We start from the raw sequence: 26,618 nt of genomic DNA on the forward strand, positions 1-26,618 counted from the left end.
GCACAATAGCACATTAATTATTATGTCACCATAGCACATTAAGTAAAGAATATATTTTGGGCGGCCGCCAGTTGACGTAGTATGGGTTCATCTGCCTCTGAACCCCCTTTTCTTTCCTCCTATAGCCTATTATTTCTCTATGCTTCGCAGTATTAGACGGTCTCACAGGACTAAGACAGTAACGTGGTGAAACCTGAATTTTTTTCCTGGATCCGCCCCTGATTTATAGCGGCCACTCAAATCAAGTATCTGTTAACCCCTTCAGCTACAGGATGCCAGTTTTATTTGGTTGACACTTGGTGATTTTATTGGTTAGATTATCTTAGGTTACGTCAGGCTTGGTTAGACTATCTTAGGTTAGGTTTAGGATCGAGGCGGTCGAGTGAATACAGCGCTCGCATTCTGTTTCATGGGTCACTGGTTCGATTCCCGGGTGTTCCCAGTTTACCCAGCTGTAAATGGGTACCTAAGTTTACAAAGTGGTGGAGTGTAGTACCGGCCATGCTGCCCCCTTGTGTACCGAAGGCTTAGTATAAAGGCATTCTTATAGGACTCACATTCACTTCAGGCTTTGGTTAGGTTAGGTTAATAGATTCGAACCCATGGACTTCTGTAGTAGGTGGTTCATGTAGGTATAGGTAGGGTGGTATGTGGTTCAGGTAGGTAGAGGTAGGGTGGTATGTGGTTCAGGTAGGTAGAGGTAGGGTGGTATGTGGTACAGGTAGGTAGAGGTAGGGTGGTATGTGGTTCAGGTAGGTAGAGGTAGGGTGGTATGTGGTACAGGTAGGTAGAGGTAGGGTGGTATGTGGTACAGGTAGGTAGAGGTAGGGTGGTATGTGGTTCAGGTAGGTAGAGGTAGGGTGGTATGTGGTTCAGGTAGGTAGAGGTAGGGTGGTATGTGGTTCAGGTAGGTAGAGGTAGGGTGGTATGTGGTTCAGGTAGGTAAGGGGGATGGAGGCCCACTAATTGGATGCAGGTGGTCAGTGTTGGGACAGAGGTTCATTGGTTGAGGGACTGATGTTCCTTATGATGTTGGATGTGTCTGATGTGGAGGTGGTTGAGGTGGAGGGGGAATGTTTGGAGTTTGAGGGAAGGGTTGTGGAGTAGGAGTGGAGGAAGAGGTAGTGGATGGATGGTGAGAGAGGAAGGAGTAGGTGGAGTAAGGAAGAACCACATTAAGCCATTCCTCCACATCACTGGTCACTCTCCGAAATTTTGCCGGGAGAAAAATGTTGCCGCGCCTCACGACTACTGGTTCTGGCTACCATCACAACTAACCTAATGTAACTTAACTTTATCTTACCTAAACGTAACGTGAATTAATGTAACTTAACTTAAACCCAACATAATCCAACCTGACCTAAACATAATATAACCTAACTTAACCTTTATGTACCCAACTTAACCAAACCTTAACCCTCGCTGACCTAACCAAACCTCAACAAACCTTCACAAACTTTTACCCCAACCTGGACCCAAATCATCCCACAAACCAAACTTTAATCTGAGTTAACGTAAAACCCAGCCAGTCTCTGTGAGTTGAACATGAGCCATCTACCAGCCTCAGTGGGGGAATATGGTGACCAACACGCCAGAAATTTTTCCGTCAAGAACTGTTTTCTGTGTGCGTGTGTGTGTGTGTGTGTGTGTCCTGAAGGATCTCTCGACCAACCCAAATCCAGGATAAAATACGCGAATAAACGATAATAATAGTTAAACTAAGGTAAAATAAGAAATCGGGATTATATGAGGATAAATGATAAATGACTAGATAGAGTAAAGCATTAAGTAGGTGAAGCATACTATGTAATATAATCCTAACTCACTGGATTGAAATTTTAATTAAAAGGTCCTTGTTGAATTCACTATTAAATTATAATCCTGATGCAATTTCAACTCTACCCGTCCTCTCCCTCCCTCCCTCCCTCCCTCCCTCTCTCTCGCCATTTTAGCTCAGCGCACTAAACTATTTTCAAAACTTTACCATTTTCATCGTTATTTGTCTTCTAATAATATTTTCCATGCGAATATATTAATATAGTGAGATTATATGTATTTATGCATATAGTTATGATACATTTTGTTGGTTATATGAGAAAGGCTTCAGCTGTTGGGGATGTTTGTACCGATTTTAAGATCTGGAAATGTTGCCTCGATGTTAGCAAATTGTGTCGAGTTGGGGGTCCCTTGTTCTGCTAGATTTTGTGGTCTTGAACAATAGGGTTTGGGTGATTAATTTAGCTGGTGTTGGGTGTCTCTGATCATCGTGGTGTGGATCTACAGGCTGGCGGATGTGTGAGTGTAACTGTCGAGGCGATATCTTGAAAACTGTTGGAAATGGGAGGAAGTTTGGCGTGTTCTGCTAGAGTTTCTTGCAACCATATTGACTTTCCTGTAATGTCGCGGCATTTCATTCACGTGAAAAGAAGAGCCAGGCAGCGAACGTGTATGTATGAGAGCGGATGTGAACGTGTATGAGCGTGTGTTGGAACATGTAAGATCGTGTGTGCGTGTGTGTGTGAGAGGGAGAGAACGCGTACATACTTGTGGTGGTGGTGCTTCACCTTTATGCGGCGGCGCTCCTGATTGGTTCACTCTCCTCTGGGGGGAATTGGAGGGGCTGGGGTAGTGGCCGCTCCTGATTGGTTCCCTCGTGTACCGGTGGGGGAGGAGAAAGGTTGCACTAGCAGGGCTGTGTGGTCGTATGAGCGCTGTTGTACCCACTTTAATATCCATGCTGTTCACTATCACAAGTTACCTCATCTCTAATGGGAATTTTGGGGAGGCTGTGTCCCTAAGGCAAAACTCTCTTGCGTCTGGCAGGGGTGTGTGTTGCTGCTCCGGCGCCGTTGGATGAGTGTAGGTGGAGGAGCGTTTCCAAGGTTATGTGTTTGATCATTTTGTCCCATTTTTGGAGATGTGGAAGAATATCGAGGTATTTTGAGACTGGGGGTAATGGGAGTGAGAGCTACGTCTGGCAGTGCTTCCAATTAATCTGAAAGGTGGAGACTCAGTATTGTAATGGGTGTTCCGGTACGGTTTTTTTATCCGAGTTCCCGCTCTTCTCGAAATTACTGACGGAAACTTGGACCATTTTGCCAGAGGAATATTTCGGGTATGAGGAAGATAAGAATTCTCACCTTATTTTACCTTAGGTAACTTTGTTTAAGTTAGGTTAGGTTAAAGTTAGATTAGGTTAAGCTTGGTTGAAGTTAGGTTAGGGTCTTTTAATCATCAGGTTGAACAAAGCTGAAATTCCTAATGCTCTTGATAGCCAAAATATTTGATAAAACGTGACGAGATGCACAACACAGCCAACAACCGCCACAACATGTATCGTGTGTCCTTGGCCGAGGGATAGCGGCACAGTTTGGGATGCAGCCAGATATTACTGCCATTTGAAAGTCGAGCGAAGGTTGTCATGGTAACTGACTCTCCAAACCCGGTCAACCAAACGGGGGGGATATGGTCCACCTGATGATTAACTCTTCTCGCCTATTCCATCTTTAGATTAACCACCTTAATGCTAACCTAACCTAACCAGACTCCAGGAAGCATTAATGTGTTTAAATCAGGTGAACTAAAACTGGGGGCTAATCTTCAGGCGATCCTGTTTTATGGTGGAGTGTGGTAGTGAAGGTGTGGGCCAGGGAAGGGTGTGGCCCCCTGGGAAGGGTGTGGCCCAGGGAAGGGTATAGCCCTGGGAAGGGTGTGGCCCAGGGAAGGGTATAGCCCTGGGAAGGGTGTGGCCCAGGGAAGGGTGTGGCACAAACGTCCACTGTTGAGACACACGGTTGCTGTGGTAACGACAGAGCGCAGGAACCTCACAATATCATGGACACTACCACTCACTTTAATGATATTGGGGCGGCGGCCGAGTGGATGCAACGCTCACATCCCGTGCTACCGTCGCTGGTTCCATCCCGGGGCTCTACCATTCCACCCAGTTATAAATGGGTCTCTCACATCATAACTGGGGAAGAGAAGGAGACTCATCCTTGTACACCGAAGGCTTTTGGGACCCACTTTAACCTCCTGGTATGATGACTTGGTAGGTTGTGAGGTTGTGTGATGGTTGTGAGGTTGTGTGATGGTTGTGAGGTTGTGTGTTGGTTGTGAGGTTGTGTGATGGTTGTGAGGTTGTGTGTGATGGTTGTGTGAGGTTGTGTGATGGTTGTGTGTGATGGTAGTGAGGTTGTGTGATGGTTGTGAGGTTGTGTGATGGCATGATGGTTGTGTGTGATGGTAGTGAGTGTGTGATGGTTGAGGGTGAGGTGTGAGGTTGTGTGTGGGCTGTGAGGTTGTGTGTAGGGTGGTGAGGTTGTGTGTAGGGTTGTGATGGCTGTGAGGTTGTGAGGTTGTGTGATGGTGGAGGTTGTGTGATGGTTGTGAGGTGATGGTGTGTGTGATGGTGTGAGGAGGTTGTGAGGTGTGGTGATGTGTGATGGCTGTGAGGTTGTGTGATGGTTGTGAGGTTGTGTGATGGTTGTGGAGGTTGTGTGATGGGTGAGGTTGTGATGGTTGTGAGGCTGAGGTTGTGTGATGGTTTGTGTGATGGTTGTGAGGTTGTGTGATGGTTGTGAGGTTGTGTGATGGTTGTGAGGTTGTGTGATGGTTGTGAGGTTGTGTGATGGTTGTGAGGTTGTGTGATGGTTGTGAGGTTGTGTGATGGTTGTGAGGTTGTGTGATGGTTGTGAGGTTGTGTGTAGGGTTGTGTCAGGTCACCCCACAGTACACTACTTCACGGTAGACAGACACTCGCTCTTGCTGCCTCTAATCAATGCTCCTCCACATTTGAATACGATGCCTCACACTCGATTCCAGCTTAGTGTGCGTCAGCTTGGTGTGAGTCTGCTTCGTCTGAGTCAGCATAATGTGACTCACCATAGTGTGAGTCAGCTTAACGAGTCAGTTTCATGAGTCACGCTAGTGTGAGTCAGCTTAATGTGAGTCGGCTTAGTATGAGTCAGCCAAGAATGAGTAAGCTTAGCATGAGTCAGCTTAGTATGAGCCAGCTTAATAAGAGTCAGCTTCGTATGAGTCAGCTAAGTGTAAATCAGCTAAGTAGGAGTCCGCTTAATGTGTATTTATGGAGCTAATGTCTGGCACTGGTGTGGGCACTTCACTTGTACTACTGGTCATATTTGGGGTGAGAGTCGGACAAAACTCCCTTGGACAAATTCCCTCAGGATAAAACTCCCTTGGACAAAATCTCTTAGACTAAAACTCCCTTGGACAAATTCCCTCAGAATAAAACGCCATTGGACAAAATCCCTTAGACTAAAACTTCCTTGGACAAATCCCCTTAGGACAAAAACCTAACCTAACCTTAAAGAAACATTAATATAAAACTGGGAGAGTCGGAATTTTGTCCTACTTTGCACGTTAACTGAAAGGGGTTTTGTCCGGCCCTTTATTTGGTGTAATGTGTCCGGAGTGAGAATGACGGTGATGGCTTGAAGGTCTGGCCTCTCTCTGGGTGGCCCTTCTTGAGCACCTTCTCCCGGATCTCTCTGAAGGCATCCTGTGCAGCAGTCAACTTACAGCTTTAGAAATTCCTATTGTAAGGTTAGGTTAGGTTTAGGTTGCATTAGGTTAATGTTTGATTAGGTTATGGTAGGTTTAGGTGAGGTTAGAGTTGGTTGGGTTAGGTTGGAGTAGGTTGGTGTTAGGTTAGAGTAGGTTGGTGTTAGGTTACAGTAGGTTAGGTTTTTGAGTCATCCTGTGTGGCAAGAATCATACCTTCAACTCAAAAAAAAAATCTTCTGCTAAAGTTGGAGAATGAGGTAGTAATGGTGGGGAGGTTCCTGACGAGGCCGTAGTGCTGCACCGTCAGGAGAATATCGATGGAATTCGTCCTCTAAAGCTATACCAAGGTCACTGACTCTCTATGTCCGCATTGAGAGTCACTGGAGCAGCACCCTAGTTGGTCAAGACGTGAAGAACATGTTTGGCTTGGTTAGGTTAGGTTGGATTAGGTTAGTTTTGGTTAGGTTAGGTTAGGTTAGGTTAGGTTAGGTTAGGTTAGGTTAGTCTTATGTTCGAGTTCAAACACGTCTTACTGTTTTGTTTATGTTTCAAAGCTTCATTGTATTATTGTTTGTGGAGTGATTCCTTACATAGATGCCTTTGTTAGCTCACTGATAGTTGCACTTTCTTTTCTGTTATAATGTTATCAACGTTGTAGATGTAAGCTTACGTTTGTGACAGTATACGTTGGACCCTGCAAGAAGTTGTTCTCTCACCATGGCTAATTATATACACAACAAACTTGAGACAGGTTATAAGTAAATGCAAGACGCAGTCAGCTCCCAAGTTTACGTCTTCGAGTTGTAGAATGGCCAATAGTAGCAGAGGTGAGGTGGTGAACATTGAAGGCAAGGAATTGATTGAGTGTTGCTTTTGTAGTTGGAATCACAAACCACACCTGTGTCGTTTCAAGCAATGTATTTGTAACAAGTGTGGGAAAAATGGCCATCTGCAGAAAATGTGCCGCAGCGCTGATAAGTCTGTACTCATGTACTGCAGCCTGCAGCTGATGGCTTGCAGGAGCCTTCCAGTACTTACGACCCTGGAACAAGTGACAGTGAAGTGGAACTCTATTTATTTTATAAGTTCATTGGTGATAATCCTTCAGACTCTCCTTTACTTGTACCGGTTGATATTGGTGGTATTAGAGTAAACACCGGAGCCTGCAAGACTGTAACGAATCATGAGACTTGAAAACTTATGGAAAGAGAACGGAAAAGTAGAACCAGAATTGGAACCATTTGTTAAGAGTCTTAAAACTTATACAGATGAGCTAGTGCCTGTGGTTGGTAGTGCTATGGTTACCCTAACTTATGAAGGAACGTCTCGTGAATTATCTTTGTGGAATATGAGAGGATGTAACCCAACATTGCTTGGTCGTGACTGGCTCAAAATTATTGATTTGGACCTGAGGTAAGTTTAAATTGTTATCAGGTTTTGGTTCAAGCTAAACACGTAACAGTGGGTTGAGGAAATTTGGGTCTGTATTTGAAGATGGCTTTGGTTTATTCAGTGGACATAAAGTGAAAAGACATGGGGTTAAGGATGCCAAACCAATCTTTCTCAAGTTCAGATCTGTACCTTATACATTGCGTGAGAAGATTGAGGAAGTGCTAGACAAACTCCGGACTGAGGGCATCATAAAACCAATAACATTCAGTGACTGGGCAGGTCCAATAGCCCCTGTGATGAAACCTGATGGTAGTGTGCACATTTATGGGGGACTATACAACTATTATAAATAGGTTTTCCAAACTCCATCGCTACCCACTACCTAAAGCAGATGATCTATTTGAGACTCTTGGTAGTGGAACTTCCTTCACCAAGCTTGATCTTACCTCGGCATATACTCAAATGGAACTTGACGAAGAGTTCAGAAATATACTTGTATTAACACCCATAAAGGATTGTTTGTTTACAACAGGTACCCGTTTGGAGTCCGGTCAGCTGCTGCTGTGTTTCAAAGACACATGGAAAGTCTTTTGAAGTCTGTCCCCCAAACTGTAATGTTTCAGGATGATGTTCTAGTGGCGGGTAGCTCAGAAAAGGAGCATTTGGGAAACTTGGAGGAGGTATTACGCCGCTTTGATAGAGTTGGGTTGAAACTAAAACTTCAGAAATATGTGTTTGTGTCACCTGAGGCAGAGTTCCTGGGTGACGGCCAGTGGTGTCATACCGACTCAGTCAATAACGATGGCTATCAGAAATGCTCCCAAACCTGAGAATGTTTCGGAATTGAGAGCATTTTGGGGATGTTGAATTACTACTGTAATATTTTGCCCAATTTAAGCCATATGTCAGGAGGAAAAACGAACTCTCGGCTCGCTCAGATTGTCTTGAGCGTCCCTTTGTGGTGCCGACAAAGGGACGCACTAAACGTCTTTCTCTGTTACATGACTCTCACCCTGGTATTGTTGTAACGAAATCAATGGCTAGGTGTCACGTGTGGTGGCCAAATATGGATAAGGAGCTCGGGAAAAGACCACCCAAATCTCCTATTCACCCGTGGTCATGGCCCTCGAGACCTTGGTCGAAACTCCATATAGATTTTGCAGGTCCTTTCCTGGGTAAAATGTTCTTGATTGTGACTCCAAATGGATTGGATGTAAAGTAATGACTTAAATTACATCAGAAAATACGATAGAGTCTCCCGCGCAATCTTTGCTCAAGATGGTTTGCCAGATACCATTGTTAGTGACATTGGCACGTTCTTTATGAGTTCAAACTTTCAAAACTTCCTCAGACTTAATGGTGTTAAACATGTTCGATGTGCTCCAGTCAAACCTGCATCAAATGGACAGGCAAAGCGTGCAGTCCAGGTTGTGAAAAATGGGCTGAGGACAGTGACAAAGGGCTCCCTTCAGACAAGGCTGCAGTGTTTCCTGCTAAGTTATCGTACTATATCCCACACTGTGACAGGACGATCTCCAGCAGAATTACTCATGAATCGCGAGAACTTAAATCAGCTTTGTCACTTGTGCATCACAATCTCAGAGGTAAAGTTGAGGATAGGCAGATAAAGATAAAATAGTATTATGATCAGTGTTCAGTGTCTCGAGATACGTGTCAATGATTCTGGTTATGCTTTAAATCTCTCACCAAAATAGGGCGGTAGATTACTTCAGGGCAGGATGCAAATGCATTACAGGAGGATTTAAATAAACTACAGGAGTGGTCAGAAAAATGGCAAATGAAATTCAACACCAGCAAGTGCAGCGTACTTAATATTGGAAGAACAAATACTGTCAATGTATACAGCCTTAACTACATCAACCTAGAGAAATCGACTTGTGAAAAAAACTTAGGGGTACTTGTAAGCCCGGACCTACGGCCTAGAAAACATTGCGTTAATGTTCGAAATAAGGCAAACAGAGTATTGGGTTTTATATCTAGAAGTGTAAGTAACAAGAGTGCAGAGGTCTTATTGCAACTATATCTTGCGCTAGTCAGGCCGCACCTCGATTATTCGGTTCAGTTCTGGTGCCCTTATTAAAGAATGGATATCAATTCACTGGAGTCGGTGCAGCGAAGAATGACGAAAATGATTCCGGGACTTAGAAACCTTCCATATCAAGATAGGTTAAAGAAACATAACTTGCATTCTCTAGAAAGACGAAGAGTGCGGGGAGATATGATAGACGTATTTAAGTGGGTGAAAGGAATCAATAAAGGAAATATAGATAAAGTTCTTATAATATCCGAGCAAGATAGGACTCGTAGCAACGGATTTAAGTTGGATAAGTTTAGGTTTAGGAGGGAGATAGGAAGAAACTGGTTCACAAATAGGGTGGTAGACGAGGGGAACAAGCTTAGCAACTTTGTAGTAAGTGCTGGAAAGTTTCAAAAGGAGGCTAGATAGATTCATGGATGATAAGAGAGTGGTAGTAACTCTCGACAGAAGCTGCCATGCACAGGTCAACCGGCCTATTGCAGACTCCTTATGTTCTTATGAGACAACAGGAGTCGCAGTGTTCATTCTGAAACTCATCGATCATCCCAAGTACAGATAGTTTTTTGAGTGGCTGTACAGTATTACCCCTACATACAGGGTGATTCATAAAGACAGACCACCATATGACTCGACCGGTTGTGAAATATGACAGAGGAAACTATGGTCAAAGGCAGACGATGTCGTTGTGTTATTACTGCGCCTCAACAGCTACTGTAAGGTCGTTAGGCCCGTAACAAGGTTAAGAGTTACAATAGTTCATTAACGCTATTACGATGGCAAAACGAGTGAGTATAAACAAGGGAGGAATGGTAGTTAGTGAGGCTCTGCAGAGGTGTGATTAGAGTAGGTGAGGTTAGGGTAAGTTAGGTTAGCTAAATGTTGCTCATCATGCCATAAGTTCCCTAAAATGTGAGGACAACTCTCTTATGGTTGTTAGTCATCACACGACGAGTAGTACAACACATCATGAACTGTCAACAACCAAGGTCTGGACTGGTGGGTTAGGTTTGGTTTTTGGTGATGGAATGTTGAGGCGGTTGTTGTTTCTGGATAACTACTTGAGGCAATTCAATGTTGTTGTTGTTGTTCTTCTTCGTCTTCAACAATAGTTAACAGTACAAGAGGATGAAACAAGGGATAAACACACACGTTACTGAAGCTACAACAGGGCGTCTGTCTGGTCTTGGATGGCGGGGCAGCTGTCCTCAAACTGGTGCTGGAAGTATAATGAAGATCAGAGTCTTGTCTTATGTTGTTATTGTGGTCGTCTTAGAGGTGTCCCCATCACACACACCATCGTCAGGATCATGGAGGGGGTGAGGGCAAGATCCTCGACTTACCGTATAGGAAAATGGGGAAAGTCCTCAGGGAAATGGACTAGTCTTTCCCTGACGGTGATGTTGGAGGCGACCACTGTTGATGGATTACTCTCTCTCTCTCTCTCTCTCTCTCTCTCTCTCCACCCAGTCACCATCCTCACCATCATCTTCTCGGTGTTGTATGGTGTAACATGAACCTTGGGTGATATAAGCTATTGGGTATAGAAGCCGTCCTTGTTGACCTAATGCTCCCGTGTTGGTGTCCTCCTGCAGGTGATCTAACTATTACTTCTCCCTTCTTCTTCTCCTCACCATTACACAAAGACACTATCACATTACACTATCTCACTATCAGAGGCCCACAAGGATCAAACATGTTTCAGTGACCTCTTAGATAATGCAACCTAACCTCACCCCACCTCACCATAAACGTAGCTATACAGTTAAAATCGTATATCGAGGCCGTCGCTTTCACGGTACTCAAGAAAATGACTCCTGTTGCTGGTGAGTCTTTTGTGAGTCCAGCTCTCTCTCTCTCTCTCTCTCTCTCTCTCTCTCTGATGATAAGTTACTTTGTCGTCCAATACACCGGAGTCCACCTTACCTGCTGCTGCCCACCATCTCTCAGCCCCTGGAGGTGGTGGGTGAGGGACTAACACACACTCGTTCAAGGATCACCATCATCCCAAAGGTCCTCCTCGAGGTTGGCTTCCTCCCAGGGTCACCTTTTAGTGTTGCTCGTCTGTGGCAACACTGTCAGGTCTTCAAGGCGAGGGTCGTAGCTGGCAACACTGTCAGGTCTTCAGGGCGAGGATCGTAGCTGGCAACACTGTCAGGTCTTCAGGGCGAGGGTCGTAGCTGGCAACACTGTCAGGTCTTCAGGGCGAGGGTCGTAGCTGGCAACACTGTCAGGTCTTCAGGGCGAGGGTCATAGCTGGCAACACTGTCAGGTCTTCAGAGTGTGGGTCGTAGCTGGCAACACTGTCAGGTCTTCAGGGTGAGGGTCTTAGGTGGTGAAAGGTCGTTTGGTCAGGTGATCTTTGTTATCTGGATAAGGTCGTAGGTAATAAGATGGCGGAGGAGGTAAGCACAGCATCACAACTCGGGCCGTACAGCAAGCCTCACACGTTAAAGAAGAAAAGTTGGTATCAGGTAAAGTTGGTAAGAGGCGTAACATATATCCCTGGCTTATAACCCATCCCTCAGGCTGTGAACCTCCGCCTCAGACAAGCTATAGATGGATTGCTTTCGAGTAATACCGACACTCAGGGGTAACTCTCGTAAAGCCAATTTGTTTAATATTATATCTCTATCCTCCTCGTTAGTACCAGCCAGCCAGCCGTGTTCCGCCATCCTCAACCCAACCTTTCCCGGATATTTGTTGGCTGAGTCCAGTTGATTGCGTTCAGGGGAATGAAAAAGGTGGTTTAAGATTTTTTTTTTTCATCCCTCTTTTTTCAGAAATGGTGGAGAGAGATTGGATTGATGTTGAGGAAGAAGACCATTACAAAAATTATTATTACTCAGCCTTTGAATCCATGGAGATATTTGTGGATGATGACTTTATATTTATCACCGGACAGGAATATTTATAGAAGACTCTTGTTGACGAGGCCATGTTGTGTTATCCGCTGAGGTTATTAAGACTTGTACCATCGTCCCGGGAGGTGTTGGAGGCCGGAAGCCACCGTCCAGGCCAGTTTTGGAGGCCAGGCCGGTGTTCGCTGGCCACAACATTTCGGCTAAAGTTGTCGACTATTTCAGCAACTCATCTTTAACAGTGAGACCCGCACCTGTTCCATGCTGCCTGCCTCCTGCTTGTCACCAACCTGCCTTCCCTCTCCTACAACCGTCTTCTTCCATATCTTTTGGGCATTCTGTGCGTGTGTGTGTATCTTTGTATGTATGTGTGTGTGTGTAGGTGTTCACATGTGGCATTTGGAGTTATTTTGAGGAGACATTTTAACGGGGTTCTTTTACCGTGTTGTCGATGGGTCATTTTTGGCCCAGCTGCATCACTTAGCCTCACCCCTCACTTAGCCTCAACCGTCACTTAGCCTCAACCGTCACTTAGCCTCATCCCTCACTTAGCCTCACCCCTCACTTACCCTCACCCCTCACTTAGCCTCACCCCTCACCTTCGCCTCACCCCTGACCCCCCCCTCACTTCCCCTGCACAGCGGGGTGAGGGAGCTTACACGGCCGCGCGAGGTTCCAAAACATCTTGTCATGGTGTGGTCTGTGAGCCCATCCCTGTGAGCCCATGGTGTGGTCCCTGTGAGCCCATGGTGTGGTCCCTGTCAGCCCATGGTGTGGTCCCTGTCAGTGTTACCATAAAACCTGGTCTTTCTTCCTGAGGTTCATGAAGTGTGGTGGCCACGGTCACTGCCTGGTGGTGGTGCTGACGAGGGTGTCTTGTGAGGCTGTGTGGGGAAGATAAACTGCCACACGGACACTGGTCGGTGCTTGTTCAGTGATGAGTCAGCTTCGTCGTGTTAGATCAGACCAGAGAGAGAGAGAGAGAGAGAGAGTTATATTATACAGTCTATACACTAAGTCGTCTCAGCCATTGAAACAGAAGAAGTGAGTTCCTCAGGGAAATTACGGAGGGCGGAGGAACTTGAAGAAGGGAAGGACAGATGAACAAACCTTAGTGACTTATTTCTGTACTGGAAACATGTGATCATTTTGCTCGCCTTTACTCGTGGTTAGAGATCGGTGCATTTTTTGACGGACATGAACATGTTACTATTATATACAGTATATATAATACATATCCTTTCCACGCACTGAACTATATATTTTGAAGAAAAAATGCTTAAAATATGAACAGGATAATTAAGACAAGGTAATTAAACTTAGTTACGGTAATAATTAATGTAAATGATCCAAATATATAAGAAAACATTTTATAGAACAAAAAAATGTTCGTGGAAGATTTTTACTTATACAGGTAATTAAAAATTACCGACTGACAACTTTTCTAATTTGGCGTTGCCATGCTGACCAGCACAGGTCAGAAAATAAAGAAAAATATCCAGAGAATTCATTATAATACTAATATATAAAAATAAATGAATAAATAAATCCCCCCGAATATTAAAGTTGGCACTTTTTCAGCAAATTGGTCACTGTCGTCTGACGGTCTGAAATGGTCACCGTCTGTTATGACCGTCTCTCAGTGGTGTGGAAGTCGGTAGTTGGATTAGGTCTTCAGCTGGGACACTGTTACGGCTTCTTCTTCTCTTGCAGTTGGCCCTGGAACAAATTGTGCAGCTCTGATACTGTTAAGGACAATAATAGCCATGATTGTGTGTGTTGTGGTCCCCGTGAACAGTGTGAGGTGATGGTTCACGTCTACTGCTGTGAGGAGTCGGACACATACAGTAAGGTTGTGTGAGGTGCTGTAGGGTGTTGTGGTGAGGTGCTGTAGGGTGTTGTGTCAAGGTGGTGAGGTGCTGTAGGGTGTTGTGTCAAGGTGGTGAGGTGCTGTAGGGTGTTGTGTCAAGGTGGTGAGGTGCTGTAGGGTGTTGTGTCAAGGTGGTGAGGTGCTGTAGGGTGTTGTGTCAAGGTGGTGAGGTGCTGTAGGGTGTTGTCTTAAGGTGAGTAAGGTAGGTGAGTGTTGTGTCAAGGTGGTGTTGTAGGGTGTTGTGTCAAGGTGGTGAGGTGCTGTAGGGTGTTGTCTTAAAGGTGGTGAGGTAAGGTGAGGTGCTGTAGGTGTGGGTGTTGTGTGGTGAGGTGCTGTAGGGTGCTGTAGGGTGTTGTGTCAAGGTGGTGAGGTGCTGTAGGGGTGTTGGTCTTAAGGTGGTGAGGGTGCTGTAGGGTGTTGTCTTAAGGTGGTGAGGTAAGGTGAGGTGTTGTAGGTGTTGTGTCAAGGTGGTGAGGTGCTGTAGGGTGTGTGTCAAGGTGGTGAGGTGCTGTAGGGTGTTGTCTTAAGGTGGTGAGGTAAAGGTGAGGTGTTGTAGGGTGTTGTGTCAAGGTGGTGAGGTGCTGTAGGGTGTTGTCTTAAGGTGGTGAGGTGCTGTAGGGTGTTGTGTCAAGGTGGTGAGGTGCTGTAGGGTGTTGTCTTAAGGTGGTGAGGTGCTGTAGGGTGTTGTCTTAAGGTGGTGAGTAAAAGGTGAGGTGTTGTAGGGTGTTGTGTCCAAGGTGGTGAGGTGCTGTAGGGTGTTGTGTCAAGGTGAGGTGCTGTAGGGTGTTGTCTGGTAGGTAAGGTGAGTGTTGTAGGGTGTTGTGTCAAGGTGGTGAGTGTGTAGGGTGTTGTCTTAAGGTGGTGAGGTGCTGTAGGGTGAGGTAAGGTTGTTGGGGGTGTTGTGTCAAGGTGGTGAGGTGCTGTAGGGGTGTTGTGTCAAGGTGGTGAGGTGCTGTAGGGTGTTGTCTTAAGGTGGTGAGGTAAGCTGGTGGTGTGTGTCTTAAGGTGGTGAGGTGGGTGAAGGTGAGTGTGTGTAGGGTGTTGTGTCAAGGTGGTGAGGTGCTGTAGGGTGTTGTGTCAAGGTGGGAGGTGCTGTAGGTGTTGTCTTAAGGTGGTGAGGTGCTGTAGGGTGTTGTCTTAAGGTGGTAGGTGTGTGTTGTAGGTGTTGTGTCAAGGTGGTGAGGGGTGCTGTAGGGTGTTGTGTCAAGGTGTAGGTGCTGTAGGGTGTTGTGTGGTGAGGTGTTGTAGGGTGTTGTGTCAAGGTGGTGAGGTGCTGTAGGGTGTTGTGGTGAGGTGCTGTAGGGTGTTGTGTCAAGGTGGTGAGGTATGAGGTGCTGTAGGGTGGTGACGTGTGAGTTTGTCTCGACTGAAGGTGACCTGTGTTGATGGTGGTGTGTCGTGGTGTTCTTCTTTATTGGTGTCTGTCTGTCTGTCTGTTCTATATACACGGCTACAGTTCTTTAAGTTGGTGTTGGTGATGTGTGTGGTCGTGGACAAGAACAATTTAACAGGGAAGGAAAGGGAGTCGGTGGTGGTGGGAAGTTTGCAATTTTATTTTCCGAGCACAAGTATATATTTTTTTCCAGTTTAAATACGCGACAGATGAACCGTATACCAACAGGTTGATCTAAATAGCTCAATACATCCAAACAACCACAAAAATGCGATAAAAAGTTGAATGGTGGTTAAATTTTTAGGTGTACAGTACAACACTTTAGTTTTGGCCAAGGATGTTCTAGGATTACTATGAGCTATACACAAGACCGGGTACCCTAGCAAGTAAGTGCAGTATGTGTATGTTGTGAGGGATGGGGTGTATGTTGTGTTATGTGGTGAGGGATAGGGTGTATGATGTGTTATGTGGTGAGGGATAGGGTGTATGTTGTGTTATGTGGTGAGGGATAGGGTGTATGATGTGTTATGTGGTGAGGGATAGGGTGTATGATGTGTTGTGTGGTGAGGGATAGGGTGTATGATGTGTTATGTGGTGAGGGATAGGGTGTATGATGTGTTATGTGGTGAGGGATAGGGTGTATGATGTGTTATGTGGTGAGGGATAGGGTGTATGATGTGTTATGTGGTGAGGGATAGGGTGTATGATGTGTTATGTGGTGAGGATAGGTGTAAGATGTGTTATGTGGTGAGGATAGGGTGTATGTGTGTGATGTGTTATGTGGTGAGGGATAGGGTATGTTGTGTTATGTGGTGAGGGATAGGGTGTATGTTGTGTTATGTGGTGAGGGATAGGGTGTATGATGTGTTGTGTGGTGAGGGATAGGGTGTATGATGTGTTATGTGGTGAGGGATAGGGTGTATGATGTGTTATGTGGTGAGGGATAGGGTGTATGATGTGTTATGTGGTGAGGGATAGGGTGTATGTTGTGTTATGTGGTGAGGGATGAAGTTGGTACAATTTACCTCTCGTCTCTACAGTGTGTGAGGGAACTGTGAGAGTCGGCCATAATACTGTACCTCACAACATGATTTTTCTCTCTCTTCCCCTCACCCTCTCGCCCCTTCTCTTCTCTCACTAATGTAATATTCCTCCTCCTCAACACACCACCTATATTTCCTGTTCTCCCTCTTCCCCACAGTCTCCTCTGACCAGCCATACAGGGTCATCAAAAGGTATTCCTTGATTTGAAACAGTTATATTACATGTGATTATTGTTTTTCGATGACCCAGAACAGGAAAATTAAAACTTACAGGCACAACTTAATATTTTAAATTTTGGGAAAGTATTTGATTATTTTGAGGGTCATTAATAAATATTCATTACTTAAATTTCACTATATTCAACTTTGATCCTTAACCAGCATGTAAAGGGGCGCCTTTGTATGAAATTTTAACAAAATCTAAGTTTTGACGTCATTTACTGAAATGCAATGTAATAGGTTGGGCGTTTTAAGGCGACAAATGATTTTTTGGGAAAGTGAAAACTAGGGAGTTTAAGTGGTAGATGTACTCATATATAAAAGTTATTTATATTAGTGTACGTGGTGGGTCATGGATAGGTAGGACCGTGTTTGTGAAGTACAGTACTACCTAATGGCCACCTTACCTAGACAGTACAGTACATGTACCTCATATGTGTTATTTCTTTGTTATTGATATATTTATTCTTACTAATGAGTTTTCAATTTTTTGGTATTTCAGACGTGGGGAAGAAAGACTCACCACCGAAGAAGCCAAGATTACATCCACTAGACAACACTCGACTACAGTTTGATTCAAGGTCATCCTCCTCTACACTCACTGACTCCTCGAGAACCTCTTGTACGCCTAATACTCTGGGACCGCCTGTGTTGTTCAAGCCTCAAGTGGGAGCAGCCCATCCACCCTTGATAAAAATGCCATGGCTCTCTCCTGCACCTTCTCTCTTTAACCATTCCCCTTATGCTCCTCCCCTGGCAGCTGCTCCTTTGACACTGACTCCTAGAGATGCATTCACTACCCAGGTGTCACCATCATTACAACCATCTGGCCCTCCCATGATACCTTTTTCCAAGTTACACTCGAGAGTTATCATGGCACCAAACTCCAGTAAGGTTCTAAAACCTCCCGGAAGATTGTCCGGTACATCTACAGCAGCAGACCCTCAGAGGGTGCAGGACACTCCCTCGGCCGGTCAACCTGCGGCGTCGTCTTCGCCTGCCATAGTGTCACGGGCCGGACAGGTGGTCGCCCATCCTCCACACCCACAGTTAGTGACACATCCTGAGACAGAGTTCAACTCCAGTTTGCCTCGACTCAAGACCTTTACTCCATCCTCCGTTGCTGCTAAACCTCCACCACTTATTCCTCTGCCAGTAATCGAAAAACAAATGGATATTCTGAATAATAAGCCAAATACTCCCCATTACTCTGTTGTTCCAATTTCATCTCCTATTACTCCTGGAGAAACCCCTAAAGAAGAGACTGTTTCTGACTGGCCAGACAGCTGTACCCAGGTCAGTTCTACATCACATGATGCAGAGCTCCGTCGGGTACCTTCTGTAGCGAAGGAGACGGACCAAGTGGTGGTAAAGAAGGAGAGTCACGATCGGGCGGGATCGCTGCTCAGTCACGGTATAATTAAGTCGTCAAATATGTCGTACGTGTCCACCGCCTCAACTTCTGTGTCTCGAGACCGCCAACCTTCATCAGTGCCAAATGCTTCACCAAAGGTCTCGTCCTCCTCTGTTGGAATGACTACCTCGCCAATGGTCTTTATTCCGGCAACAGTAGCTTTTGCCACCCTGGGCACACAGATGTCTCCTCACACTTCCAATGTGACCTCAAGTTCCTTACAAGTCAAACCAAACTTAAAAGTGTCTCGGCCAGTCTCCTCGGTGACGTCTAGTGTGCCGCAACAGTTCTATTGGATCCTCACGCCGGCAGAAGCTTCTCCATTTTCTGTGGACTCTAGTCACAAGCCGCCAAAGCCTTCCATGTCATCCAGAACATACACTTGGTCTCCAGCAGTGTCTGGCCCGTCTCCTCCAGAGTCGACTGTCCTGTCTCCGACACCCGTGTCCTCCTCTTCCTACTTGGCGTCTCTCTTGAAGGCCGGCGTTCCGTTGGTTCCCGTTTCGTCCACGGCGACAGTCGCCACTGTGTCTCCCAGTACCTCCTATGTCTCGCCTCTCAGTCTCTCCAACACAACAGTGTCGACTAAAATATCTCTCCCGGCCCCCATCATGTCCACTCCAGCCATCATCACTAACCCTAGTAGCCTCCTCGGTCATAATAATGTCAAGAAATACAAGTCTTCACGTCCGGGTCCCAAGAGTAAGAAACTTGCAGCTACAGGTAAAGTGAAGGTGCCTCCAGACCTTGGCACTCTGGCACCTCCACCACTGACAGCAATGTGTGGCACTGCCTCCTCACAACACCAGTCAGTCTTGACCTCTGGAGTCTCATCTTCTACCCTTTTTCTGGTGAGTTAATATATTAACGTGTACAGTACAGTATAAGTTTTGGTAAAAGAGTTGGTCTTTTTGTTCAGACTGTGCACATGAAGACAACACAACACAGTACTGTGCTGTGCTGGCCTCTGTTACTTTTGGATTTCTGTCATTTTTTTTTTTTTTTTTCAACATTTCTGGAAGACCTGGTCAAGAAATATGTGTGATAACAGAGAAGAGAGTCATAGTGAAGGGAGTAGTGGGCGGAATGTTATTGAAATATCTGGTTCTTGGGTGTGAAATAATTTTCCTAAATTCTAGAAGACAATCTTTATAAAGTTCTCAGGAGTGATGGTCTGCTACAGTACAGTACATCAAGGGGTTATTTACTGGGTTCAATCTTTTTTTACATTTGCCTAATTCCTTCTAACCTCGTCTTGGGGCTCTCCATGCTGAGTAAATAAGTAAAAGCATCTGACATTATCTAAGTAAAATAGTAAAAGTTATGGCCCTTATTGAAGAGTTTAATTTCTCTTTGCCCTGACAGCTGTTGTATTATATGAAGGGTCTGGCTTACATGTGGTGGCTGTTTGTCCTTACTTACAAGGTTGGCAGTTGATAGATAGATATATATTCTGTCAAGTTTACATTGATTTATCATGTATATAGATAATTTAATGGAGATATATATAGTGTACATAGAGAGTGTAGGTACAGTATATAAACAATGGTAAGTAGTAAGACAGTTTGACCTGACTTAGCTCAACAGAGGCAATATTTCCAGCAGGATCCTTTGAGCTATGATACTAGACATCTTTAATTACTTGCAGGATGAAGCCGCCCTGGAGGAAGACAACTTCAGAGTCAACGACCTCATCAACACCTTGTTGGGCGAGACTACTGCAGTGCGCCAGATCATGGCCGCCGTCACGGCCGACCATAATAATGAAGCTAACTCGGCCGCTAAAACGCCAAAACAGTCGTCAAAGAAACACGGCAAGAGTCCGGAACATTCGGCACGGACGACAAAATTCAGCCCCAAAAAACATGGAAGTAAAGGAAATTCTGGCGGTCAGATGAAGCTCAAGAAAGACCAGTCATCTGTGGTGGCGTCTCGGGTCGTACCAACGTCGGAGACCCTCGGTGATTATGCAAGTGTGAATGTTGTGAGAATTGAACAAGAGAGCACAGTTGGTGGTAGAGACTCGGAGGAAGGCGACGGTGGCCTACCTGTACCCTCCAGTAGTGGTATTATTACAAACTCTCAAGATGATGGGTCGTCCCCCTCAGAACCTCCAGTGTTGCCAGCCAAGGTGGACTATGTGCCGGCCATCTCTCGCGTGAAGCAGAGTGGCCTCTATTTTCCGCCACTACTAAAGAAATATCAAACTATAAAAACGGTTGGTAAGAAGAGTGGACACCATACATCTTCATCGCCAAAGAAAAGTGGCTCTTCTAAATCAAGTAAACAGAAGGCACTCTGTATGCCGCCTCTTGTGAGACATGAAAAGATTGATGCAACAAATGGTGAGTTTTTCTACTGTGTCTTACAGTACTGGACCTTGATACTGTCTTTGTTTTTAGGGGAAGAAACCCCAAGAGGTGACTAATATCTATTCAGTAAAATTGTCATACAGGTTTACAATTGGATAAACATGTATATAGACTATGCAGGTTTACAGTTTAGCATAAATATAGACAATGTAGGTACATGGTGCACATAGGCCGTGGGAGTATACAGTGTACCGAGACAGTGCTGCAGGTAAACAGTAAGGCAACTTGACCAAGGATAACTGTCAGCTGCTTATTGCCAGGAGGCTCCTTTACTTAGGCTTACTCTTGGTCTCTATCAGTAATAGTTTGTCTTCAGGAGTATTAGTGGAAATTTGTTCGATAGAATTCAATAAGCATTACAGTGTGCTTGGACTATCCGAAGCTGACGGGTCACTCACTACCACAGTACAGCATTCTGTGGTTGATAATATATAAACTCACTGTCTTTGCTTGCTGTAGCTTCATCTGTTGTGTATTGTTTAGCATTTTGCTTTGATTTGTTTACCTCACCACCTTGTTTTGAATAATTTGTAGCTTGGCTTTTAGTTTGTGTGTTAGGACAGAGTACCATAATGAACAGGAACAGTCCAAGTGACATTGTGTGAGCGCCAAGCAAAGGGTCCTGTGGGCATTGGCTGAGAGGCATTTAGCATTTATAAAGATAAATTTTATTTTGTTATTACAGTGCTGTACTTTTTTAACTAGAGTGTATTATATATTATTATTAATTCACCAGACAAATAAGAGTCAAGAGTTACCCCGAGGTATTTCACTGAGGCTACAGTTGAGTTGGTTCATTCCCACGTGTACAATGAATTTGTTTGCTCTTTATAATTTTCTTTTTGATCCAAATAATGTTGCTTCAGTCTTTCCAAGATGTAGGAATAATATGTTGTCTATGAGCCACTGTTTGCATGACTCTTAAGCTATATCATCTGGATCTTTGCCGAACACTGCAAGAGCACTGTCGTCAGTATAGTACAGCCAAAGTTTACAATTGACATTAATGGGCATGTCATTTACATAACACAGGAAGACCAAAGGTCCTACGTTACTCCCTTGTGGGGCTTCTCGGACTTTTGGCATGGATGTTGACTTTGAGATATTTACAACAACAAATTGCTTCCTTTTGCTAAGTTATGATTTAAAACAGTCAACAGACCTATTGCCAACATTATCTAGTTTTGACATAGTATATCATGATGGACTGTGTCAAAGGCCTTTTCTAAGTCTAGAGTTACTATACCTATGTGAGATCCCAGAGCTGTTTGGGGTCTGGTGTCAGTTGAGTGAGAGTCCCTAAAGCCTGATTGGTAGCTGTACAAAGTATTATAGTCATTGTGATGTCTTTCCACCTGAACATACATCGCTCTCTCAAGAATTCTGGTTACTATAACTGGCCTGTAATTACCTACATGAGATCTGTCGCCTTTCTTATACAGGTGACACTGGCAAACTTATACTGCACTGTACTCATCTGGTACAGTGTTGTTCAGAATGGAGAGATTAATTACAGTTGTTATTGGTGTCTTTAATATAGTGGCACTGTCCCTCAAAAACCTGGCTGGGATGCTATCAATTCCTGTGCTCTTATACAGGTCCAGTTTATTTAACTCTGTCACCATGTGGAGTTCAAGACTGTCTAGAGTGATTCCTTTCTTTCTGTAGTGGGATTTAAAAGCTTCTGATACCACTGCTTGAGGATATTGGCAGTTTATTGACTAAAAATGAGGCAACTGTTATATAAAAGGAATTAAAGTGGCTTGTAGTTTCAGATGGTAAGATATGTCACATCTTTTCAGACAAAGGTGTGGACAGAAGCTCTACAACATCACTATTAGCGCTGGATAATAGTTGTAGCGGTGAGAGAGAGGTGAAGGTCTCCCTGGCAGAAAGTGATGGATGGCTCAACAACACACTACCGTCACCCTCTAAACCATCCAAGAAAAAGCATATGACTTTAGGAGGAACAAAAGGACAAGTGAAAAGAAGACATCCATCGGGTAAGACTTCATATAAAAAGAACAATACCACAAAAGTTGTAGAGTCGTTGAAGAAGGAAAGAGAAAGTTCTGATAGTATTGTTAATCTGAATAGTGAGTCAGTGGGGGTAAGGTCATCAATTATATGCAGAGTAGAATCTTCATGTGGGAGGAACACACCAGCCACAGTGACCTCAAACAGTGATGGTTCAGTGTCGGTGCAACCCTCACACTCCAGCGTACTGGGAACGGCGCCTTCACTCGGCAATAAGACCGTTGGCAAATTATCAAGTGCATTTGGCTCGGGGTCTTCACATGGCCTGAACAGTAGTATGACTTTATCTGCTATGCTGGCAAGAAAACCTTCTCTTATAAGCCCAACACCTGCACTGACAGCTGACTCGCCACCACCACCCTGCTCTTCTCTCCCGCCACTCAAGTATAAAGATCTAGCCAGCAGAGGTGGGCTCAGTATACCAACATCTGAGACTGTAATGAAGCCTTTGAATTATTAATCAAGAGATACATTTACTTTACCCACCCAAGATAGGTTAACAATCAACATGACTTTGATGTAATTGATCCATTAAAACAAGTGGATTTGATGGATGGGAAGAGAAACACATTATTAGAGTAATAAGGGAAGATAACTCGACCCTGTGTCCCCCCCCTTCCTCCCCATCAGATCCACCTTGTAAGTCAGTGGTAATGTTGAATGAAAGTAGAGGCCCGACAACACTCGATAGGGAGGGAACACAGTGGTGAGGAAACATATCATGTCCCGTGCCACCTGGAGCTCAAGATTTCGTCGGCCTTAGAGTATAGTTAAGTCTGTCTGAATGGATGTTAGTGAACAGCATAGAAGAGAAATAGCTGAGGATCTTTACAAACTTGGTACAGGAGTTGGTGGTGGTAAGTACAGTCCTTCATGTGAATTCCTTGCAGATGAAACTATTAGTGATAGTCACGTAACAGCATCAGTACTACTTGGTGGGTCCATAAAATCGGGTAAAAATTCTAAATTCATAGATTCGGAATCGGGGCGAGTGACTTTTGGTTAGTGATAGATTTTTATTAGTGTCTTAATTGAGAGAGATTGGTGGATGAATATATGTGAGAGAGAGAGGGAAAGCAAGCAAGCAAGCAAGTGAGAGAGAGAGGAAACATGTGAGAGAGACATCAAAGAGTTTTAGAACCAATTTAATCACTAGTCTTGTTACAGGTTTAAAGACCCTAGTTGTTGAAGTGTGGTAATAACAGAGAGAGAGAGACAGAGAGAGTAAATCATTTTCAGCCAACACATTATTTTATCGTAAGTGAGTCTACATCTCATTATAAATCACTGTAAATAATCACACTGCTATATTAGGTAAATAAGGAGGTAATATATTATTGTTAGGTTTATATATATGATAGTGTTGTATGTTTGCTGTTCCTACCATAGTTATGTTATTTATTATTATAACCTGAAGGTAAAGCAGCTGTGGGAGCCAGTACAGCAGGTCTCAGAGACTTTGGTGTTGGGTGAGTTAGTGTAGGATTACTGTAGTTGTCTCCCTTATAACCATCCCCTGAGGAAAGGAAGATTGTAAGTAAGATGTATTAGTGACTGCTGGAGGTCTGGTGGGTACCTAGACCTCATACTGGCTGTTAGGTTCTACTTGAAGTATGATACAGTGAACATGATAATGTTTGTGTTCAAGTTGGATGATATTGTGTTTCAGTGTTGCAGAGGAAAGTGTGTGTGAAGTTGGAGCTGATGACCCACAGGCACATCAAGAAGGCGTTCCTGAAGAAGCACCAGATAAGTCTAATGTCCGGGATATTGTTACGTCGGCAGCTGAGGAACTGGGATATTAAACGTGAGTTACATTATTCTTCACGCCTCCTACACCCCCTACTGCTGCTCTTATACACTGCATTAAAATCATGGTGTTATGTGTTAGCTCTCATGATTTAGATATAGAAGTATACTGTACTTACATAGTATAGTTGTATCACTCAGAAACTGATTGATTTTATGTTAAGTTAGTGACTGGATGATGTTGTCCTCCATCAGGTTACTTGACGTCACAGAAGAACTTTCGTCTCCCACTGCTGCCACAAGGATCTAAGCCATCTGTAGGATCATCTAAAGAACAGAGAAGAATGCCTAAAGTAGGGCCACTGGGCAGTAAGTCGGCCAGTGTACAGCAGATGTTACTGGCTGCTCGCACTGGGGCAGAGCCAGAGTCTTGGCCGGTGACCCAAGACGCCTCTGCCCCCTCCACATCGGCAGCTCCTCGGCCACACAAGCACAAGTCCCAGGGCACGAAGCCTCCTCGTCTCACATTCATGGGGGAGAACAAAGAAGCTGCGACTAGTAAAGCTTCCAGTGCGGCTGACCAGTCCATCAGCGACAGAACCAGCGAGATGATCAGCCAGGGAATAATAACGTGCAGTAAACAACCGCTGATGGTGTTTCAGAATGAGAGATTAACCAATGGTCAGAAAAACTTTCTTGGCAAAATTGGTCTTAATTTAGCAAAGAGAGTATCAAGGAACTCTGATTTAGATTCATTAGAAGGGAGTCAAATATTAATGGACCCTGGAATGTTTGGGCTGAAGGCCAAGTCCCATCCACCACCAACCTGGTCTCTGGTCCTTGATGATCAGGGGAGTAAGATAGAGGCCAGTGCTTCCGTTAAGCCTCCACCAGCCAGCCGAGGTCAACCCACGAAAGGGACTGGTAAAGGCTCAGGACATAAGCAGGGCGGTAAAGGTAAACAACGGAAGCAGGCGTACAGCGTTGCCGTGTCCGCTCCTCAGATGTACACGACCGCCGCCTTGCCTCCAGGACAGGTGTACACCACGACCTTCATGGCTCCGGGGCAAATGGCTGGCCAGCCACAGTTTCGTATTCTTGCCCAGGTCCCGGACGGACAGGACGCGAACGCTTCCTTAGCGTCGCTGTCGGAACGCGCTCAGGCTGTTAGTGGTCAGAGAAGAATATATGTTCCTGCTGTGATGCCTACGGGTCCTCCAGCGGGGATACCGTCGGCAGCAGTCGTACAGACACCAACTTCTTCTGTGGGAGCAAGAATTTTAACGGTAGATCACGCAGGCAGGGTTCGAGAGACGTTGAGTCAGGGCATACCGGCAGCTTACAGCAGATACTCTACTTCAGCCCAAAGACCCGACAATTGGAACCCTTCCAGGCCGAGCAACCGAGGATCACCACCGCCCCCTCTGACATTTATGGGGGTGGGGGGCAGCAGCAACAACATGAAACCTCCTCGAGGGATGCCGCCACCACTCTCCTTCATGGGGTCCTGTTCAGAGGCACCAACAAGACCAGATCTAAATTTCAGTTCCTCGCAGTCATCTCCGAGACCACTGCAAGCAGTGGGTTGGACACAAGCTTTAGATTTAAGCCAACAGGCTTCTGCTCCTCGAAATTTTGGCGTCATTAACCACACAAGACACCTTATTCCCGAAAAACGGCCACCAAACCTTCAGTACACTGCACAGGGACACATTGGTGTGGATCAGAGACCACCAGCCCTGACATACAGTGTACCTGGACAGGAACAAGGTGTCACTGACCGGCAGCCAAGTAGATCAACAGGTGTTGTACAAGGCCCCACAAACCATAATCAACAACAGTTTAATGTGTCTCACACTATACAGGATCAGAGACCACCAGGACTACCACAGACCACTCAGGGACAGTTTCCAATAAACCTAAGACCGCCGAGTTTGACACAGACAGCGCAGGTGCATGTTACGGTGCATCAACAACCGAGTTTGCCACGTAGCGTCCACGGCCAGATTGAAGCGAGTCAACAGCCGACGAGCTTGCCACAAGACATACAGAGACCTCCCACAATAAGCAACCAACTGCCGGGCTGGCTTCAGAACTCCCACAGACAAATTGAAGTGGCCCAGAGACCCTTGCCTGTATCTCACAGTGGCCAAGGATGTGCCACATCAAACCACAGTTCTCAGGGACAAGTCACAGTGGACCAAAGACCTCCGAGCTTACCGTGTACCATCCAGGTTTCTTCTGCTCCCAGTCTCCAGACCCCAGTATCATCCCAGACAGGAACACCAGACTCTCGTTATAATCGCAGTCCTGCAGGTTTGTTGAGTATGCTTATGTGTTTTCTGTTAATATACATATAATAAAGTTGTGTGCACAGTCTTCATGTCTGTGAAAGAAACTCTACTGTATAAAACTTGATTGAAATGTTTGCTATTTTCGTGTATGTTTGTATATGTATGTTCATGTGTTTGTTTGTAAGTGTGTAAGTGTGTGTATATATTGTATGTGTGTTTGAATGGAAATGTTTGTATTGTCACCAGTACTATTTTAAAGCCTGGTGATGTAGACTCTTGCCCTGACACATTACAACCAACAGTTTAGCTTGAGACTATGGAAAACATGTCAACACAGGGAGGCAGCTGTTGTCAGGAGGTAGTGGACCAAACTATTGAACATAAACAGG

The 26,618-nt window shown here is 45.0% G+C and overlaps 1 protein-coding gene across 1 annotated transcript in view; it reads left to right on the forward strand.

The window, feature by feature from the left end:
* The window catches only part of LOC121869031, a 110,377-nt gene that overhangs the window by 78,223 nt on the left and 5,536 nt on the right, over nt 1-26,618 (forward strand). The window contains exons 3-7 of the mRNA XM_042370109.1: nt 16,866-18,628; nt 19,426-20,122; nt 21,952-22,152; nt 23,856-23,993; nt 24,191-26,251. Coding sequence (XP_042226043.1) covers nt 16,866-18,628; nt 19,426-20,122; nt 21,952-22,152; nt 23,856-23,993; nt 24,191-26,251 — 4,860 coding nt within the window. The remainder of the gene's footprint in view (nt 1-16,865; nt 18,629-19,425; nt 20,123-21,951; nt 22,153-23,855; nt 23,994-24,190; nt 26,252-26,618) is intronic.

The sequence above is a fragment of the Homarus americanus genome, unplaced genomic scaffold, assembly GCF_018991925.1.
Source record: "Homarus americanus isolate GMGI-L3 unplaced genomic scaffold, GMGI_Hamer_2.0 scaffold24694, whole genome shotgun sequence".
NCBI lineage: Eukaryota > Metazoa > Arthropoda > Malacostraca > Decapoda > Nephropidae > Homarus > Homarus americanus.